This window comes from Copadichromis virginalis, linkage group LG8 (assembly GCF_057382275.1).
Source record: "Copadichromis virginalis isolate Kocher_CV1m ecotype Utaka linkage group LG8, C_Virginalis_male_GT1.1, whole genome shotgun sequence".
NCBI classification, from domain to species: domain Eukaryota; kingdom Metazoa; phylum Chordata; class Actinopteri; order Cichliformes; family Cichlidae; genus Copadichromis; species Copadichromis virginalis.
The window spans coordinates 28,144,821-28,167,453 of record NC_140625.1 but is presented as its reverse complement, the minus strand read 5'-3'; the positions used below and the strand labels follow the sequence as shown (position 1 = coordinate 28,167,453).

At 40.3% G+C, this 22,633-nt stretch overlaps 1 protein-coding gene across 1 annotated transcript; it reads right to left on the bottom strand.

Moving 5' to 3' along the window:
- Window positions 1-366: 366 nt before the first annotated feature.
- LOC146703633 (very long chain fatty acid elongase 6-like) lies at window positions 367-17,352 on the bottom strand. The gene is made up of 4 exons (XM_085466923.1): window positions 17,083-17,352; window positions 8,280-8,411; window positions 5,389-5,540; window positions 367-3,458 (listed from the first exon to the last, which is right to left on the bottom strand). The coding sequence occupies exons 1-4, from the start codon at window positions 17,178-17,180 to the stop codon at window positions 3,028-3,030; spliced, it is 813 nt and encodes a 270-aa protein (XP_085323049.1). The 5' UTR covers window positions 17,181-17,352; the 3' UTR covers window positions 367-3,027.
- Window positions 17,353-22,633: the final 5,281 nt, after the last annotated feature.

The window sequence follows — 22,633 nt, the reverse complement described above, 5'->3', positions numbered from 1 at the left end:
CATCTCAGAAATGCATTTTACATTAAGCTGTGTATGCTTGAGTTTGGCTCTCGTCTACGATTAAGACTCAACAATCTTGCAAAAGATTGCTTTTAAATTTCAAGAGCTGCTGTTTAGTTAAATAAAAGCAATTAAATATGTTTATAATGTATGTGCCAATAAAAAGAAAATAAAAGACAATCAGACTGAAGTCCTGGCTTTATCACACATGCCTGTCAGAGGCTTGAATATGTGCTTTATATTTTTTAAGATAATCTTAATAAAGGAAACTAAATCAAACAGCTGATGTTTGTGGCGAGTTTGTCCGTCTTCTATTTAAACAGATATTCTTCTCCACAGTGAAAATATTTCACCCCTGAAACAACAAACAGAGAAACTTTTATTATAACGTTTCGACACGAAGCCCTTTTTCCAGTAGAAACCACAGGGAGTAAAAATCAGTAGGAAACATAAAGCACAGACAACAAAACAAAGTAAAGCACGACAGAAAACAAACAGAAGCATGTTTGACACACCAAGTTCAAGTTTTAACAGCGTTACAATGTGTCAGATTTTAAAAAGCAGGCAGTTTCAAACAGTGTTCAGTGCTCTTTATATTGAATCACATAAAAACAACTACGACTGGTTGATGCTGAAACAATAAGTGCATCTGAAAACGGTGCTTTTATCAGAACTACGTCGTTTCTCACAGAAGGTGCGTCAGCGTGACAAACTGTAATCCACAAAGTCCTGAACAATCGGAATTCAACTACAGACACAAACACAAAATCAGCTCCGTCACGCCAAGTCAAAAGTCTCCACACAGGTTTTAAACCACAGCGCTCAGCACACACGTTTCCAACCAAGGCGAGCAGCTTCTGTGGCGAGCACAGGCCCGTTAAACAGGACGTGGTTTGAGAATGTGCTGCACAACTTTAAACACGAACACCGTCGCAGTTCACCCTCCGAAGCGGTGTAAGCGCGAGCGTGGATGGAGCAAACTGAACTCAACCCGCTTCCTAATGTGACACCTGCCAAGTAAACCTCACACCTGCTGGAAAACGTAAAGAAAACACATCCCTCTCATCTAAAAACAGACACCAGCGCCCTGTGGCCTCCTCTTCAGCAGGTCATAAAGAGCAGCAGCACCACAGTCAGCAGCAATCGCCACATAAATTTGGTCCTCGTCATCTGCCGTATGTTTGGTATCAGTTTGTTCAAATAATTTAAAGCACAAAAGGAAAATAAATAACCAAAACCAACATGAGCACAGGGCAAAGTCACAAAGGATGGATCAAAATAAAGCTTTTTCTTCTAACTAAACAGGAATCAAGTGTCGGCAACAAGGCAAACGTAGTGGTCGGACCTCGTAGGAGTTGCAAGATACAAAAACCTCTCCTGTTACGTCACATTATGTTCAGTTTATCCTTTTTGTTTGTCTGCTAAACACTTCACACGAGACACTCTGGTTTAGCTCCTGCTGCTCAATCAGAGAATCAGTTCAAACAGTTTTCAGATGCTTTTTATCGCTTTTAATAAATGTGCACCATAGAAGTGGAATGTTTTTGTTAAACCTCTGAGTTAAAGCTACAGGTCTGCATCTCCATCACATCTACACGTCTCCTTTTTAAATCCATCGCACAGCTGCACAGAAGAAAAGGTTCGGGAAACTGCGTCCCAACAGTGAATCGTTCCCGTCATCTCTTATTAAAAACGTTAAAAAACATATACTGTACAGCGCGTAAACATGTGAAAACAACCCAAACGACAGGGACAGGAGGACGTCTGGTTTAACGCACTTCCTGTCAGTTGTTTGAGCTGGAACGGCTTTCATCTGAGGAACGCGTTCCTCACTCAGGCCTTGTCTTACAGAGTGTACGCGTGGTGAAAGCGGCTATAAATATTGGCTATGTTAGAGGAAAGCTGGGTTGCATGAGGTACTTATTAGTGGTCAGTGCATAACCTGCAGTAAAGGGTGAAGCAAAGCAACGCAGCGCTGTGGACGGCATTAGCAGCAACACTAAATTTAACCTCTGTGTTCGTTTTATAAGAATATGGTCACTTTACTGTTGTGCTCTCAGACTCAGAAACTTCACCTGGATTCAAACCAACACCTTAAAAAAAACAAACAGAAAAAACAACCTAAGCTAACAAGTTGAGGCAGGTATAAGCCAGCGAGGTAAACTGAGAGGAGCAGACAGAGAAGGCTTTCTTTTTAGATGAAGGTAAAGAGGTGACAGCATTTTTAAAAAATTACACCGAACTGAACTTGCATTGCTTTTCTTCCTGCACGTTTACGTGCATGAAAACATTCCTCTGCCATTTAGTGCATTAGTCTTCACTCCCTGTTACCTGCTAACCTGCACAGGTGGACACAGGTGTTACAGTTTCTGCACCTGCAGGCGCCACGTGATGCTCATTTTTACGGCATCAGATTAGTACCTGCCCCCGGTGTCACTTTTAAAGGGCTAGTTCAACATTTGGTGCAGATTGTTTATCCTAGTCAAGCATAAAGACAGTGAGCAGGCGGTGTGTAAACGCTTTAACAGGATCCCGTCTGTAAAAGATGTTTGTTAGAGCTGGAGTCAAGAATCTGTTGCTTTTATGTTTTTGTTAATTTGCAGGTTAAACAGAAAGATGTAGAGTTTAAATAAGTCAGTTTTCCAGGGAAAGGAAAGTCTGCTTCCAGCCTTTATGCTAAGCTAACTAGAGCTAAACAAACCATTTCCTCACTCAATTAAAGTAAAATTAATTACATATAAATCAATGACTTCTTTAAAAACACAGGAACAAGTGTCAGTTGCCTCTGACAGTATTTGGCCCTCATATGGCTGTTTTTAGATAAAGGAGTTTAAGTAAACAAGGCAATCGTTTAAATGATGACAGCGCTATTTTTAGTCAAACACAGTTACGGAAATGCCCCTCAATCTCCTCGCTTTCATCGTGAGATCACATTAAAATGCTCCAAATCATCCTCCTCTCTGAGCTGCAGTCAGAAGAGGAGGATGTTCAGAGCCTTTAATACGACCCCGAGCACAGGGAGGCGCGCTACTCTTTCTTGGACCCTTTGTCCCTGGGGGAGCCTTTGAGGTAGGTGTTGTAGAAGAAGTAGGCAAAAAGGATCAAGTAGCTGAGGTACAAGAGAGAGCCCCAAACGATGTTGTCCTGGTGAGACGGACAGCGCAACTCGTGCATCCAGTGGTACACGAGGCCCTGCACGGCCAGGCCCATCACCATCTGCAGGATCTGCAAGGCCGTGATGACCATGGCGAAGGGACGCGGCACCTGCAGGCCGGCCGCTCGGGCGGCGTAGTACGTGTACATGACAGAGTGAACCATGTAGTTCATAGTCATGAACCAGCCGCCGCCCGCCAGCTGATCCTTGTAGGTGTACCAGGAGTAAAGCAGCACGGTGATGTGGTGGTACCAGTGCAGAAAGATGAGGCGCTGTTTCCGCAGGACGATGAACACGGTGTCTCCTGAGAGAGGCGGCAGAGAGGAAATCGTTTAAATAAAACCGCACCCGAGCACCAAACCTCAACCCCTCAGCAACTGAGTCATGATTAATAACACCAGATGTACTTTAGTTATCACAAAAGATGGAAAATTGCTGTGTGAGAGCAGGAAAAATATTTTTTAAAAACCTACAGAAAAAGTGAAATACCTGACAGGACCTGACTGTGTATCAAGTTTAACGCAGCTCCAATAAAGCCTGACTTCACTTACAGTGTTTGAAGGGGGGGGTGTACTACATTTTATGATGGCCTTACAGGTACAGGAGGAGCACAGAAACTTTCAACAAGGCAGCACAAGCAGTTAGCTTACAGCTTCGTGAACATCCATCACAGATTTGTGGGTTTATGTTTGATCTTTCAGGTGGATTTAACAAATAAAAGGGTTTAGCTTACACAGACAAACCTCCTCACAAAGCTTACTTTGATAAGTACAAATACAGATTCTGGTGAATCCCATGAAGTTGTTATAAAACAGAACAACCTGTATTTCTAATTTAAAGCTCATTTGAGTCTCTATAAAGAGTCCTTATCCTGCAGTAGGAAGAAGACGTATCCTTCCTGTCTGCAGCAGAGGAAACATTGCTTGTACATTATCAGCTGTGCGCTAATGGACTTTTCTTGCCAGCTCAGCATCTGCCTCCATTTCAGCTCTTAAGGGAATCACCTCCTGATGGATTTACTGCACAGTGGCGCACACTTTAATCTACACTGAGCAAATCATTTCATTCTTAAAGTAGCTGAGCAAGAAAAAACATCCAGTTTGAATTTAGATCCTTTTGGAACAAAGACTGAAAAACATCCAACACATTTACACTTTTACACGTTTTCAGTGCGTACAAGTCTTGCACCAACCCTCATTTCTTAACATTCTGCGAGGAAGGCAGGTGAAACGTGCAAACATACATGGAAATAGAAAGGTTTGCACAACTATACCAATAACTTATCTGGTACGATCCATGACCGATGACTGCCACTGTATGTGTGTTGTTGTTGTTTTTTTAAATTCAGGTAAACTTTTACTTTAGTGGCAGCGTGTTTGGGATCATCTTTTATTGAAAGAAGCAGCTGCTGCCGATCAGATGTGTTGCAGGCAGTACTGCATGGAGGGTGAAGCTCTGACTTAATATTCTTGTGTTCACAGTTACATTAATTTTGAAAAAAAATCCACACCACTCACTGAAATGCAGCTCTAAACCATGACAGAGCCTCCACCGTGCTTTACAGATGGCTGTAGACACTCATGTCATCGCTCCATCAGACCTGTTCTCACTGATCTTTTTTACTGCACATCATGCTGAAAAAATTGCCAAGTTTTCAGCTAACAGCTCTTTGGGAATCAAATTGTTGTTGCAAATAAACTGTTACCTTTGCATTTTGCACAGATTCACCTAATTAAATGGGAACAAACTACGTGGTTTTGCACGGTTAGTAGTAACAACGTGTCAAGAAACAAAATAAGGTTCATCCCTTGAGTTATATGCATTTATATTTAAATGATTCATAGGTCAGTGTTAAGGACAGAACCAAAGAAAAGCTTTGAGAGACCTTCAGAAAGTACTGATTAAGACCTTTTTAAAAAAAACATTACAAGAAAGTCTGGCTCCTTAGAAGCAAAATACAAAGAGATGAGGGGTGGATCAAGACTTTTGCACAGCACTTTATGCCTCATCATGGTTTTAGCTAATGCTAACACCCCCACCCTTAATATGATTAAAACAGTTTTTTCTGAGTTGCGTGGAGCTCCTATAGTGTAAACAGGTCCTGCTTCACCTTAATCCAATAACAAAGAAATAAGGAATCTACAGCTGGTGGTCTTTGAATAGGTTAGATTTCAGTATGTGCTTCATTCATGTGAGTAATATTCTGACATTTATGAGATCAGATGAAGTCTCACCCAGCTCGGGGGCCTTGCTGAGGGCAAAGGCGTAGGCCCAGAACTTGGTGAGGGGAGAGCTGTAGAAGCTGTTGTCACACACCGACTGTTTGAAGCCGTCGTTTGTGAGGACGTGCAGCATGTAAGCTCCGGTCCTGACCGCTCCTACGATGCTGCAGAGGAAACACAACAAGGACATATTAGCCAACAGCTAGGATCACAGAGGCTCAGCCACTTCTTTTAGTAAATTATGTTGCTCTACTGGTTTCATATTTGTCACCACTTTCCTAGAACAGAGTCTGTTTTCTCATCCTTATAGTAAAAACAGGGATGGTCTCAACTGGCAGCCCTGATGTGTTAAAGTGTAATCATTCTGCCATGCCTCCTGTGGACAAATGAAGCATTGAAAGCAGCATTTTTATAATCCATATTACTGTTTGTCATAAAATAATAATAATAATAAAAAAGAAACCATAACTGAGCTGCAGAGATCACTGCTACAGTGCAGCCATAAAGGCTTGATGTCAAAAGGTTTATTGACATTACACTGATGGCAAAGAGCAACTTGCACATTGGTGCAACACTGATGTGGAGATTTCATAGGTAATCTCAGTCAGACCATCTTAAACACACCTCAGAGACTCCCTGTGCTTTTATCTGATGTTCCAACAATTGCAAACCGGATCGCAGTCAACAGGGAGCCAGCCTGTGTCATTTTCTCTGATGACTGATCGTCGTATCGGCCTTCGATCTGACACAAATCAAATGCAGGTCAAACAGGACCAAACTGTGAGTTTGATGGGGATTATGCTCAATCCTTTTCAGAGTATCAGACATAAAACGATGGTGTATGTAGCGTATGGATGCCTGTTTATAACTATAGCACTCTGCTACTCTTACAGTCCTTTTAAACTAAGCCACAGTCGCTCATTCAAAAAGCACTTTTAAACTCTTTTTGCCCAAAGACTCTTCAATATATCAGTTGGAGAAGCCTTCAACTAGTAAATGAACTGCCCTGTTTCCATGCAACTGTAATAGTAACTATATGATGAATGAATAAATAGCAGTGAAAAAAACCCTGATTCTAAATCTGAAAACCTTGTGCGGCCCACTGCACATTAGCCTAAGAGGAAGTACTTTCTTTTTTTGTTCCATCATGAATATATTTTGAGCGCTTGGCAACTGGCTTGTTGAGGTTAAGTCTCCATAAACAGCTTTACCTCCACCTAATTGCATCGGAAATATTTCATCAGTAGTTAAATTAGTCAGAAAATAAGGGTTAAGGTCTAAGTTTTAAGCTCTTGTGCTTCTGCTGGCAGCCCAGCTATAGTAGCCTCATAGCTCATTAGCGATAGTTTAGTGCTAAACTGTCAGCTAAAGCTGGGGGTTTACATGTGGATTGCACTGATATCTGTTAATTAGCACCAAGACTAATAAAACACTAGAATTTAATTAATCAAAACTAAAGCATAAATGTATATTTGTCACATATTTGGGTTAAAAATGCTACAAGAGGCCTTAACACAGGCATGAGGTCCAGCTTTATGACTCTCACTTAGCTGCTACCTGTCTGCGTCAGCACCCACCCGCCACTCAAAGCTACCCCACCCCTAATTACATGAGGTTAAAGCAGTCACTCCCTCTCTTAACCAGTAAACCATCTCATCATGTCCATTTCTGTCAGGTTGTTTACTTTAACACGAGACAGTCACGGTAAGCCCAAATGACAGCAAAGCAACAAAGCGTGCACGATGTTGTGTCATCATTCTGGCACACGTCTCCGAGGTTAAAAAAATATATACCAGTAATAAAAAACAAACTTATCCTTTAAAGGACAACAGAGTTAACAGGGTGGATGTAGTAAAAAGCAAAAACTACCTACACTAACACCGTCGCGTCCTGTGTGCGGACAGCTAAGGCTGAAAGGAGCAGGATATACCCACAGCACTGGGATTAAGATTAAAGTCCTGCACACCTGCCACGTGGATCCTTGCAGGCTCTGGTGGGTTTGACAAACTCAGCTTAAGGCCTTTAAGTGACAGCAGCAGGATTTTAGTTTTTATAAAAACAGCACGCTTCTCTGGGGGAATACCCCAGTCTAGATCTTCATAAACAAATCAGTAAATTAGATTGATAGTTGGTAACTGAAGGAGTAGATAAACAGAAACCTGTTTGGAGTTTGGCTGATGTCCTGCTCTAGATAATCTTCTCAGGTATTCTACTGCAGATGCTTTTTTTAAAGATTGCTTTGTAGAAGCCCCGATCTCCTTCAGCGTGTCAAAATGGAGATCTTTCAACTTGATTCAAGAAGATAAAGCAGCAGGGACATAAACTCCCACTACCTATAGGTGAAAAATGCCAAAAATCTGGCTCTTATCAACAGCAAGGATCCTGAGGTTGCTCTCCGCTCAGATTTGAGGTTTGTGGTGAAACTGCAACTCGAGTGGAATGTCCTATTTTGAAAATGCAGCTGCTCTGGAATCTGCCTGGAAATCTCAGAGAAGATGATCTCAAACGGGAGATTGGCAAAAATGTAAACCAGTTTTTTAGGTCAGCCCCAAGAAGTTTTAGATTCCACCCCCCAGATACCATGTGCAGATGGACATCAGGACTCTTAGTGAGTGAAATGTCTATAGTGTTCTTGAAGTACTGCTTTAAATCTTGCGTTGAACCTTGAGGTGACAGCTGTTATCAGACTGGTTGTGGCTTCTCAAACAAACACTCAGAACACGTTCCTTCTTTGACTATCCCTCTTTCAGTTCACGTTCCTGTTTACCCAGAAAGGAAAAGGACCTTCAGAGAAAAAATACCAAACAACTTTTCTCTGAAACACTCGACTCTAAATGTTTGCTTGACTGAGCGTTAAGGTCACGTCAGCCGTCTCAGCTGCATCGACCTTGAGAGTCACTCACCTGAAAATGGCCAGACTGAGTGACCACAACACCAGCGGGCGACGCAGGTTCAGTCTTTGCCTTTCCCTCATGAAGTGCTGCCCTCCAAATACGATCGCAGCGTACAGGCCAGAGAATATAAAAGACTTGGTCCTGCAGAGAAGCACACACACAGTGATACTTATTATTACTCATCCTCACTGTAACACCAATACTGATAATACTGTTACATGCACTAATTACAGCAGAGAGACAGTAACGGGGAAAAAAAAAAGCTCCCCTCAGACACAAAACACTAGATTGAGAATGTACTGGATCAAATTATGTAGTTGTTGCAATTAATATTTAATACTTAATTTCAGGGAAACGAATGTATGAAAATTTGGTTGTCGTCACTGTAAAAAGAAAATACGTAGTCTTGTAATTCTAGTCAGAGCATAATAGGAAAACCATTTTGGTCCTCAGCAGGTTCTATAATTATTAAATACAAGCGCAGGTCTGCAGGCATTCGTCCATGCACAGCTCTCTGCATATCAGTCAGGAGGAGGTCTGGACTTTGACGGGACCATTGCAGCACCTTGTTTCTCTTCTTTTCGGCCATTCAGTTGCAGATTTGCTTCTGTGCTTGGGATCATTGTCCTGTCAGGTGATCCGATTTAGCTTTAGCTGTCAAACAGATGGCCTCACATTTGAATCTAGAATACTTTGGTATACGAAGGAGTTCACGGTCGACTCAGTGACTGACAGTAAGTATGAGGTGTTTGCGCTGATATGCTAAGTTTGGTTTTGTGCATCGCAGCCAGACGTCTCCACTCCGGTCTCATCTGTCCAAAGGAGATTTTTAAAGAAGTCTTTTGGTTTTCCCAGATGCAGCTTTGCAAACCTAAGCTGTGCTGCCATGTTCTTTTTAGAGACAAGAAATCTTCACCTGGCCTGTTTGGAACGGTTGGAACGGTTGTTCCAAACAGGGACTGGCTCAGTCTTATTCTAATTGTCATTATCGTTAACATGCTGAGGCATGTACAGCTCTTGGGTTTTTTGCAGTTTCTCTGAGCATTGCATGGTCTGACCTTGGGATGAATTTGCTGAATGTTAACTCGAGAAACAGCTTTATAACCGTTCCTAGTCTGACGTGCAGCAGCAGTTGCTTCGCGGTGCATTAACACAGTGCATTTAAATAACAGCACCTGGCTGCTACTACACTTACCCTCTTAATCCCTGTAGGAAAAATATACATAAAATCTTCTCAAAATAGGGTGTACTTGTCTTTAGCCACAACCTCACGTCCCTGAGCCCAAATCTGTGGGAAACACTGATGTTACTTAACACAAAACGCCGGCCTAAAAGCTCCAGCATCACACAGATCTTTGACCTCTATCAGCTTTACAATAAAGAGGAAGTACCTCACTTCCCCTGACAAACAGCTCTATTAAACACTAAATCACCTCCTGAGACTTTGAAACAGGAGACAACTACACAGACACAGCACTCTTACATAAAGACATTACACAATTAGTGTGACTGAACCAGACAACTGCAATTAAAGACAAATACGAGCTGATATCAACTCTGTGGTCACTCCAGAGTCGTGTGACAAGTCGAAACATCAGGCTATGAATTACTACATGTCAGCCCTCCTGACACCAGCCAACTCAATTATTATACTCATAGTAGAGGATTAAGAGATTAGCTCCTGACACACAGACCACTCAGACTGCCAGCTATGGGCAATAAGGCCGTTTCCACTGGGCACCACTGCGCCTGATGTTTCAACAACAGCACACAGCAGGAAAGAAAAAGTCGATTTTTGGCTGAGCAGAAACAGCCGAGGAGAATACTAAACCCTGGAAACAGAGACTGCATGTGCACTGACACCGTATATTTTTAATTTCACATTAACCTGCTTCTCATATGTTATTAAAAGCTGTTTTTATTTAAGTAGGGAGGGTATGCGTGTAAGCGGGTAAGCAGATGACTAATCCAGATTGGCAACATACATAATACACAGGATGAGTAGATACTACTGCTGCTGCTGCTTGACCCAGTTAGTGGTTATAGTGGATTCTGATAGCTGGTCCCAGTTTGCCCCTGTGGGAGAGGAAAAACCAGCAAAAAGCTAAAGCTGTTCCCGCTGCACAGATCTGAACCTCCGAGCATACCAAGAGTTCTTCACCAAGCTAATAACACATAATCTTAGACAAGATGCATATCTGTTTGTTCCCTGTATACCGAGATGAAATTCAGTAACTGAATAATCATCTAATCAATCAATTTGTCTTCCAGACTCAGTGGTCCAAACTTAAAACAACCAAGAAATCTCAGATTAATAACAGAAAGAAAGCGTATTATCCTACAGAGAGACTTGTGCACCCAGCGAGGAGCACGTGGTAAGCTTACAATAATTTTGATTTCAGAGGCATTAATCCTGAGATTACCTGAGTCAGCTTTAAAAGCACAGAGTCCTTCAGCTACAAACATTTCACTCAAACATCCAAATCTCAGTAATAATCTCAGGTCTATAACTTTTTGGACAATGACACACTTTTAATGTAGCTGTCCCTCTGGACACCAACACAATCAATTAAACAAAATGTGACTAAATTGTAAACCTTGAGCTTTACTTCAATGGGTTTTAAGGACCTCAAAAGCTGCAGGTTGAGGGGATCTCCCCTTTTTTTAATGTGTTTATAAACCTCTCTGCATTTAATCATTAGTTATTATTAATCTCTGGCTCACCACAGCCTGGTTTTGCTGTTTTTCAGTTTTCTTCCTGTTAAAAGGGATTTTCCCTTCCCTCTGTCACCAAGTGCTTACTCAAAGGAGGACAGTTGGGGGTTTTCTCTGTTTTCTCTGACTTTAACTGACAATAAAAAAGTACCTTGAGGCAACTGGTGTTGAAACAGACTCGTCATTATTGGGGTCTGATTGGAATTAGAAAAGGTCAGCTATGACAAAATGAATCAGAATTGTTCATCCAAACTCTGATCAATACTTCAGTGCTCGTACTCGGGAGCTGTGCCAAACTCACACCAGTGAGCATATAAACGCTCCAGGTTTTATCTCCCTGCACAGGGTGAGACACACGCGAGCTATCAGAGCCACAATCACCTGGCCAAGTGTTTTGTCTCCAGGAGTCAGTAAGCTAGTGGGTTTTTTCAGCAGCATTCCTTCCCGGTCTCCTTTAATAATTTGTGTCTCTGTGCAAGCGTCCCTCAGGAATTGTCTAAATGATCTGAGTCACATGTCTCTATCTTTATCATTTCTTTTTATCAGTTACTGACATGCTTTTCTGACAGTTCGACAGAGCACATACAAATGCTGTCAGACTCATGGGGGTGGAACATTTTGCACACCTGAGAAACTTTTTCCTGCTCTGTTTTTTTAGTATGAATCTGTTTTAATACAAAGTCCACTCCTAATAGATAGCTAATCGTAGGTGGCCTGATTTACAGTCAGCTACTGCTACAAGGTTAATGAATAAAGAACAATACACAGATTACGGATCATCTAGATAAGGAGCTACAACTTTAATTTAAACGTCTTTGTGACTGAAAAGAAGACATGGTATCGACACTGAGTTATCAGCACACGCAAACTCCTTTTAGCATTAATTAGCAGGCATCTGTGTCTGTGCCTGACAACCATATGGTTCAAGGAAAATGTGCACTTTGTCACAGACTGTGTTCCTAATTTTTTATGCACAGCATTTCTAGACACAGCTCACAGGCTTCAGGTTCAGAAGTCTCGTCTCTGCTTTTTGCAGACATTGTGGTTCTGTTAGTTTCATCGAGTTACAACCTCCAGCGCGCTCTGAGGGAGGTTTGCTGCCAAGCTGGAGGGAACTGGGATGAGAATTAGAACCTTCAAATCTAAGGCCACAGTTCTGAGCTGGAAAAGGGTGGACTGCCCACTTCTGGTTGGGAAGTTTAGATATTCCAGGGTCTTTTTACAAGTGAGGTAGGGTGCGACAGGAGATTAAACAGGTCTGTAGTGGGAAAGAGAGAGCTCTGCATCTCAGCAGTGGCTGAAAGAATGAGACTACAGAAACCAAAAGCAGAAATAAGCTTTGTGCTGGGCTCTTTGACGGATAGAGTGAGATAAAGTAAGAAGCTCAGTTCTTTGAAACGAAATAGAGCTGCTACTCCTCAACATTGGCAGGGGCCAGCTAAAGTGGCTCAACATCTCACTAAGATGCCTCCTTGGTGTTTCAGGCATGCCAGACTGTGAGGAGATATCGGTGTAGACGTAGGACACACAAGATTATGTCTCTCAGCTGGCTTGGTAGTTTGGGAATGCCTGAGTGTCCCACCAAAAGAGCTGGAGTAGGTGAGCGGGGAGAGATAGGTCTGGGTATCTCCCCGTCTACTGTGCAAACAGGCAGCACAAAATAGATGTCTGGTAAGAAGATGCAATTATCTTACTCTTAATTATTACATACAGGCAAGCTGAAATACTCTTTATTAAAAAAAATAAAATCTCCCTCCTCACCCCTGCAGGGGGGTGTCTTCAATCTAAAGCAATGAGTGTTGCACTTTGGTGTGCTCCACACAGCCCCTTTGACTTTGACACGCTGGATACGCAGAGCTGCAGCTGGGTAATGGCCTAAAAAATTAGATACCTCAAGTCAAATTTTGTCAAATACAAAAGAAAAATCACCAGAACCATAATTAAATATATTTTATTTTATTTTTTTTACCATTTTTTCCTAATGTTTTAAGTGACTTCTCTTCATAACATGGAGAGAAAATAACAGGAAAAAGTACATAAATCTGTGCCGCTGCCCAGCAAGGCATTACACACCTTCACCTTTAACTCATGCTTACTTAAACCCCAAAATAGTTCTTAAACTTGAATCACTTCAATTAACTCAAATAGGAGAGGAAACGTCGCAGGAACTCTTACATATTTTCAACTTGATACAACGTAACGTCTGTCATTAATCTGAGCAAGGCTGGTGTTTGTAACGTACAGATGTCACTGTTTGAGTCTTACAAACTAGCCCAAAAGTGAAAACGTAAAAGTGAGGAAGGCATAATTTTTGACCTGTTACTCAATATTTGTGCCTGAAGGTGAAGACGGGCAGCCGCAGATCCAGCATGAAGTCTTTAGGCAAGGCAAGGCAAGGCAAGTTTATTTGTATAGCACAATTCAACAACAAAGTGATTCAAAGTGCTTTACAGAGACATTAGAAACAAGAACAAATAAAAAGCATGATTTAAAATTGATTAAAACAAGCAAATAAACTAACTAACTAATTAACAAACAAACAAACAAACAAAACAGTATATAAAATCAAAACAGATAAAATCAGAACAGTAGATAAAATCAGTAGTTAAATGTAAGTTTTGAAATTTAAGCTTAAAGTGTGGATTTGCTGCTTTATTCAAATGCAGCTGAGAACAGGTGAGTCTTCAACCTGGATTTAAATAAACTGAGTGTTTCAGCTGATCTGAGGCTTTCTGGGAGTTTGTTCCAGATATAAGGAGCATAAAAGCTGAATGCAGCTTCTCCGTGTCTGGTTCTGACTCTGGGAACTGATGACCTGAGGGATCTGGAAGGTTCATACTGGGTCAGGAGGTCATTGATGTATTTTGGTCCTAAACCATTCAGAGCTTTATAGACCAGCATCAGAACTTTAAAGTCTATCCTCTGACGGACAGGCAGCCAGTGTAAGGACCTCAGAGCTGGACTGATGTGGTCCACTTTTTTGGTCTTAGTGAGGACTCGAGCAGCAGAGTTCTGAATGAGCTGTAGTTGTCTGACTGATTTTTTAGGTAGACCTGTAAAGATGCTGTTACAGTAATCAAGCCTACTAAAGATGAATGCATGGACTAGTTTTTCCAGGTCCTGTTGAGACATCAGATCTTTTATCCTTGATATATTCTTGAGGTGATAGTAAGCTGACTTTGTTATTGTCTTAATGTGTTTTTCTAAGTTTAGGTCTGCATCCATCACTACACCCAAATTTCTCACCTGGTTTGTGGTTTTTAGATGTATAGATTGAAGTTCTCTGGTGACCTGTAATCGTTTTTCTTTGGCGCCAAAGACTATTACTTCAGTTTTGTTTTTGTTTAGTCGGAGAAAATTGTGGCACAACCAGTCATTGATTTCCTCAATGCATTTACCAAGAGCCTGTACAGGGCCTCGGTCTCCTGGTGACATTGTGATATATATTTGTGTGTCATCTGCATAGCTGTGATAGTTTATTTTGTTGTTGTTTATAATCTGTGCCAGTGGGAGCATGTAGATGTTAAACAGAAGGGGTCCCAAGATGGAACCTTGGGGAACTCCACATGTGATACTTGTCTGCTCAGATGTGAAGTTACCTATTGATACAAAGTATTTCCTGTTTTCTAAGTATGTTTTGAACCAGTTTAGTACAGTTCCTGAAAGACCTGCCCAGTTCTCCAGTCGTTTGAGTAATATGTTGTGGTCAACCGTATCAAATGCTGCACTGAGATCCAGTAAAACTAGGACTGACATTTTTCCACTGTCTGTATTCAGACATATGTCATTAAACACTTTGGTCAGAGCGGTTTCAGTGCTGTGGTTCTGTCTAAAACCTGACTGGAAGGCATCGTAGCAATTATTCTGTTTTAAGAAGTAACTGAGCTGTTGAGAAACTGCTTTTTCAATGATCTTACTTAAAAACGGGAGATTTGAGATCGGCCTGTAGTTGTTCATTTGTGTCTTGTCAAGATTGTCCTTTTTCAGTATAGGTTTGATTACAGCAGTTTTTAGTGATTCTGGAAACACACCTGATAATAAAGAAAAGTTGACGATCTGTAACAGGTCTGACTCTAAAGTCTTTGAGACCTTTTTGAAAAAACTTGTTGGCAGGACATCTAAACAGCAGGAGGAGGAGTTCAGTTGACCTAAGATGTCCTCCAGGTCTTTGCTGTTAATAGGTTGAAACTGTTTCATGGTGTTTAAACAGTTTTTTGGTGGACACAGTACATATCCTGGATCTGCTGTTGATGTACCAATTGCTTGTCTAATTTTTTGGATTTTTTCAGTGAAGAATTTGGCAAAGTCATTGCAGGCCATGGTCGAATGAAGTTCAGCTGCCACTGACACAGGAGGGTTTGTTAGCCTGTCAACTGTAGAAAATAAGACCCGAGCATTATGGCTGTTTTTAGTGATGATGTCAGAGAAGTAGGACCTCCTTGCATTCCTCAGTTGTAAATTATAATTGTGAAGTTTCTCTTTATAGATGTCATAATGAACCTGGAGGTTTGTTTTTCTCCATCTGCGCTCAGCTTTCCTACACTCTCTTTTTTCATTTTTCACCAGTGTGGAGTTTCTCCATGGAGACTTTTTCCTTCCAGAGATAACCTTCACCTTAATGGGAGCAATAGTGTCCATTACATTTAACATGTTAGCATTGAAGCTATTGACGAGCTCATTGACTGACCCTCTGGGCAGGTCAGGTGTTAATGGGAAGACCTGGTTAAAAATTGCACTACTGTGTTCAGTTATACACCGTTTTGTGATCACTGTTGTTGATATATTTGTGTGGGCTGAGATTTTACTTTCAAAGAAAACACAGTAATGATCAGACAGGCCCACATCAGACACAGTAACCTTTGAAATGCTCAGGCCTTTGGAGATCAGTAGGTCAAGAGTGTGTCCTCTATTATGTGTGGCCTCTGTTACATGCTGAGTCAGCCCAAAGTTGCCCAGAGTGTTACTCAGGTCTTTAGTCCCTTTGTCCTGAGGGTTGTCCACATGAATGTTAAAATCCCCAGCAATAATTACACAGTCAAAATCAACACAGATCACAAACAGCAGTTCACTGAGGTCATTAAAAAAGTCTGTGCAGTATTTGGGAGGCCTGTAAACATTAAGAAACACAACTTTGGATGGGGCCTTCAGCTGTAAAGCCACATATTCAAAAGACTGAAAACTTCCAGGAGATAGCTGCTTACATTGAAATGATTCATTAAATAAGACAGCAACCCCTCCTCCTCTCCTGCTCGCCCTGACCTCACTGATAAAACTGTAGTTAGGAGGGGTCGTCTCGATGAGAACAGCTCCACTGTTACTTTGGTCCAACCAAGTTTCAGTTAAAAACATAAAATCAAGGCTGTGCTCAGTGATTAAATCATTAATTAAAATGTTTTCCCAGCTAGAGATCTAATGTTTAATAAAGCCAACTTAAGTGTTTTAGAGGTATTACTTGTCCCCTCGTGTTTGGGAGCAGTCTGTGGCACACAAGGTATGTTTACTATGTTTAAAGATCTTTTAGAGTGCAGCTCTCTGTGTTTTGACCAGGCCACATGTCTCCTGTCACCTAAAAGTACAGAAATTTTAAAACCTTCTAGTAAACAGGGTCCCAGCTTCTCCTGGGAAAAGTCATCACTGCCATAATCCTCACAGCCCGGACCCTTCACACATCACGCATCAGACTGCGGAGACAGGGCATGAAGAGGAACTAAGGGGGGCGAGGCTGGGCAATGTGACTTCGATTGCTCTGTTGAGGGTGGGGCTCGATGGCGAACCTTTGGCCGCTCTGGTGGGGGGTTTATGGGGGACAAAAAGGGATTGGGACGGGGGGTAGATCTGAGCCCAGCATAGCTGTTAATTACATAATCAGGACTCCGTGCAGGGCTCGCCTCTTCTCCCTGAGGTGCATCCTTAACTCGAGTTTATTTGAACTAAAGCGAGGGGAAAACGATGTTCCTGAGGTTCTAAAGAGATTTCATGGGTTTTAGCCCGAACATGCAGAACATGTTACAAACGGCTTCAACAACAAACGATGGACAGAGCTGCAGTCCAGTGAATGACTTATTTACTGATATTTCACCAACTTCCTCGTTCTTACCAGTTTTCCTGCATCCATTCCATCGCTCTTCTCTCGTCGAAACGTCGCTCGAAGTCGTAAACTGTCAACGGGTAGCTGCTCGGCTCACTCTCGTTCATTTTGAAAAGTTTCTGGTTTAGTTTTGGAAGGAAGAAAAAAATGCAACAAAAGGCTGAAGAAGCAAACGAGAGACGCTTTGGGTCGTCTGAGGTGACAGCAGGATGACGGGCTGTCAAGACAATTTTTATTTAGCGCGAGAAAGCTAGCTGCAGGAACACGACGCTATTCCGGTTTAGGATTTCAAAATAAAACGCATTTTCCAAAAACTATTAACTGAAAACTCCTAATAACTTTTCTAACCTAGACAATGGAATATATATATTATCTGTACTTTTGAGTCAGAAGTAATCAGGAAATACAATAAACATGAGTGAAGATTCAGTTCAGTTCAGTTCAGTTCATTTTTATTTCAAACATTTCAAACATGTGCCTTCACAGTCATTACAAAATATCATTCCATTATTTGTTTGAAAAGGAGTAGGCTGAAGTATTTACTTATTTGTCCCTACCCCCTCAAGTTTTACCTCTCATTCATTTAATTTTTTTTTTGTCTTAAATTAAACAAACAACATGTGAAACATATAAACATATGAAGTAAAACAAAACATAACATACATAAATCAAAAACAAGAAATTAGCAAGCCCCACCACAGTATAGTTTCTTTCATATGAAAAATACAGAATGTGTATATTTGCAGATACACAAGTTATGGAAAAACAACAAACCAAAACAAAACAAAAAAACAAAAAAACAACCAAAAAAGAACCGCAACACCATTACCAGCAACATTACCGTCCTGGGTTAACCCCGTTTTCTTCATTCTTATACTTATTTAAAATTAGGTTTTTATATTTTACTTTAAACTGTTTTATGTTTTGACTGTCTTTTATTTCTTCTGTTAGACTGTTCCATAATTTAACTCCTGCAATTGAGATTGACATAGTTCTTAAAGTTGTTCTAGCACTTTGTATTTTTAAATTCCATTTCCCTCTTAAGTTATACCCACCTTCTCTTTCTATGAACAATTTACAGATTTCTTTGGGAAGCAATTTATTTCTGACTTTATACATTATTTGCGCTGTTTTAAGCTTCACCAAGTCTTGGAATTTAATAGCTTGCATTTTGACAAAGAGTGCATTTGTATGGTCCCTGTACCCTACATTATTTATTAATCTAATGGCCCTTTTCTGTATTATAGTTATTGTTTGTGTGTTACTTTTGTATGTGTTTCCCCAGACCTCTACACAGTAGCTCATATATGGCAGTAGTAAAGCACAGTATAAAATGTGCAGTGCTTTCTGATCCAACATATGCTTTGCTTTTCCCAGGACGGCAATGCCCCGTGCCAATTTCCCCCGAACATAAGTAATGTGTGGCTTCCAACAGAGCTTGTGGTCAATGATCACCCCAAGAAATTTTATTTCATTTACTCTTTCTAAATATACATTGTCAACACATATTTCTACTTCGATGTTTTTCTTTTGGTTTCCAAACAACATAAATTTGGTTTTATCGAGATTCAATGATAATTTATTTATATCAAACCACTTCTTTAATATCGTTAATTCCTGTGTGATCATTTCCAAAACCTGTGGCAATTCCCCACCTGCACACAGTATATTTGTGTCATCTGCAAATATTACAAACTTTAAAATCTCCGATACTCTGCAGATATCATTTAAGTACATAATAAACATTTTTGGACCCAGTACTGAACCTTGAGGTACTCCACAAGCTATATCCATCAAATTAGATTTATATTCATTTATTTGTACATATTGTTGCCTATTCCCTACATAGCTTTTTAACCATTCCAAAACCACTCCCCTAAACCCGTACTTTTCCAGTTTTTTTAATAGAATTTCATGATTAACAGTATCAAACGCCTTCTTTAGATCTAAGAAAACTCCGAGCGCATACCTCTTATTATCCATACATTCCGTTATCTTTTCCATTAAATCTATCAGTGCCAAAGCTGTTGATCTGTTGTTTCTGAACCCATACTGACTATCTGTCATTAATTCATATTTTTCCACAAAACTGTCAAATCTTTTTATGAAGAGTTTTTCCAGTATCTTAGAGAACTGGGAGAGTATTGACACTGGTCTATAGTTTGTAAAATTATGTCTTTCACCGGTTTTGTAAATGGGAATAACTTTAGCAACTTTCATTTTTTGTGGAAAAACTCCTTTTTGAAACGACAAGTTGAATATATATTTTAATGGTTTTACGATACCATCAATAACTGTCTTTACCGTTACCATATCAATATCATTCCAGTCTGTACTGGTTTTGTTCTTAAGTCCTCTAACCATGTCATAAATCTCTTTCTCTTCCACTGCTCTTAAAAACATTGAGCTGCTATTCCTTTCAATATTTTCACCAGTGTCCCTTTCTATTCCATCAACCTTTATTTCTTCTGCCAGTTTTGGCCCTATGTTTACGAAGAATTCATTAAAGCCATTTACTATCTCCTCCATGTTATTAATACTTCTTGTCCCTTCTATAAAGTACCCAGGGTAATCATTATTCCTTGTTTCATTTTTGATTATTCTGTTTAATACATTCCATATATCTCTTGTGTTATCTTTATTGTGTTCTAACCTTTTAATGTAATACTCTCTTTTACAGGATCTCATTATATTAGTTAATTTATTTTTGTAAGTTTTATACTTCATTTCAGTTTCTATTGTTCTCTTTTTTATGAATTCTCGATATAAGGTATTCTTTTTTTTGCTGGCATTTTGTAGTCCTTTTGTCATCCATGGTCTTCCTGCATAGTTGTGTTTCCTATTGATTTCAATTACTGGGCAGTTTTTATCAAGTAATGTGTTAAATGTTCTTAAAAATCCTTCGTAAGCTTTATTAACTTCTGTTTGTTCATATACAATATTCCAATCTTGCTTTAAAAGTTCATTTCTAAGACAATTTAAGGTCTTCTCTGTTCTTATTCTTTTGTAAATAATCTTATGTCCATCGTTGTTCACTTTATAATGGCAATTATACGATGCAAAGACTGGTAAATGGTCACTTATATCATTGATTAACAGCCCACTTTTTATCTTTCCTTCTATTATATTTGTAAATATATTATCTAATAGAGTTGCACAATGAGATGTTATTCTGGTCGGTCTTGTTATCAGTGGAAATAAACCTATGCTGTACATGGAATCAATAAATTCTTCTGTACTCTTATTATGATTTGGATTCAATAAGTCAATATTAAAGTGTCTTACTGATTTGTATTTTAATAATTTATTTCTATGCCTGCTTCATCTACCAAGGAAGCATAGTCAACAGTGATGGCGGTGCAGATGAAGACATTAGGAGCCTGATCAACAAAGCAAGGCTTGCATTCAACACCCTGCGACCCATCTGGAACTCCAAAGCCTTATCTCAGCGCAACAAGATCCGCATCTTCAACACCAATGTGATAGCTCAGTAGGTAGAGTGGTGGCGGCCCCATGATCGGAAGGTCGGGGGTTCGATTCCCCTGAACAGCTACCCTGAGGTACCCCTGAGCAAGGTACCGTCCCTACACACTGCTCCCCGGGCGCCCAGTGGCTGCCCACTGCTTCACTGAGTGAATGGGTTAAATGCAGAGAGGGATTTTCCCCACGGGGACCAATAAAGTACACTTTCTTCTTCTGTATGGGTCAGAGACATGGCGGGTGACCAACACCATTACCAGCAAGACACCGGTTGTAGTCTCATCAACAAGTGCTTGCGACACATCTTCAACATCAGATGGCCTGAGAAGATCTCGAACACAGACCTGTGGAAGAGAACCAGCCAGAACCCGGTCGGTCAAGACATCAAGAAGAGAAAATGGGGCTGGATAGGCCACACTCTTCGAAAACCATTCGACAACGTCTCAAGGCAAGCACTGGACTGGAACCCACAAAGAAAAGGGAAAGTGGGGAGGCCCAAACAGACGTGGAGAAGATCTGTCGAGAGCGAAGTGAAGGCCGACAGAATGACGTGGACCCAGCTGAAGAGAACGGCCCAGAACTGAGTCTGTTGGAGTGGTATTGTTGCGGACCTATGCTCCACCAGGAGTCTACAGGAAAATTGATTGATTTTTATGGCACTTATCACAACCAACATTACAAAACAACACAATAAAACACACACAAAAACTTAAAGTCTTGCTGCTTCATTTTGAACACTCTGAAGTCTGTGAATTGATCTGTGACAGTGAGAGGCATGAATAAAAGCATGAATAGGAGCCTAAGTGGCACCAAATCTCAGTGTGGATTGTAGCTATAGCATTAGAATTTGTTGAAATAGGTTTCCATGAAATAGCATGCACAGGCAGGGGTGCCTCCTGAATGTTTTCATATAGGGGCCCCTAAAAATATTGGGGGGTACACGAAAAACAGAATTTCCAGTTTTATTATGCTGTTGTCAAATACAGATTACTTGAAAAATATGGCAAAAAAGACAGAAACAAAAGAAGCGTCTGGGTAGTTAATTTCCTGCTATTAAAGTTAATATAATTGAAAATATATTTTCAATTTTATATGTACCTATAGGTACATATGAAAAACAAATAAGATTTCAATATTCATAAAAATCCGTTTTAAGCAGGAATAAATAACAAGTTTATGTTTTAACTCATTTAAATGATTTTTCTTCATAACATGGAGAGAAAATAACAGGAAAAAGTACAGAAATCTGTGCCGCTGAGCAGCAAGGCATTAAACGCCTTCACTCTCTCTTGTGCTCTGTCTTGTGCTCACGTTTAAGGGCCCACCAAGGGTGTCACCCAAAACGTATAAAGATGCTAATCACATACAAATATATGCAAATCCAGTGTAAGCAAAGAGCAACCAACTGCAACGAAACACAAAAGGGCAAAATCATAACAAGGATATAAAATGAAATCACTACAGTACTACATTAGCTATACTGTGAGAATAAGCAATGTTTATATCTTTATTTTATATTTATTTTGATATCTACTTTTAGATTGTTTGGGGAGAGATAGTTTTGATATCTCATTCAACACTAGAGTTAACAGTTCAAGTGCTCAATATCAAAATTTCCACCGGTTGTAGTCTCAACTTTTATTACGAAGGTATTTGCTGGCATTTCCGGTATTCCCTGCGCTGTCATTGGGCGATTCAATAAGAACACGTTTTTGTTTTTAGAAAGGCGGGGCTTGGGTGTGACGTTTTGTCATCAGGCGAGAGCGCTGCGAGTATCGACCCCATAAAAAGCACTGGGACCAGTCGGACCAGTCTGCTCCTGTCAGCAAGGCCAGGACCCCAGATATCCATACTTGGATTAATGCTGTCAGTCAAAACCAGCTGCTTTATTATGTAAGAGAAAAATATCATTTAGATTAACTGGGTCCTTTCAAATACATTATTACACTTACACAGCAGCAGTGTGCACTCACATGATTTAATGGTTTTAATGCACAAAATTAGTTTAACATGCAGCTATAATTTACTGCTTTCTTCCATTTCTTTTTATGGTGAATATATGTGCAAAGACTTAATCTCT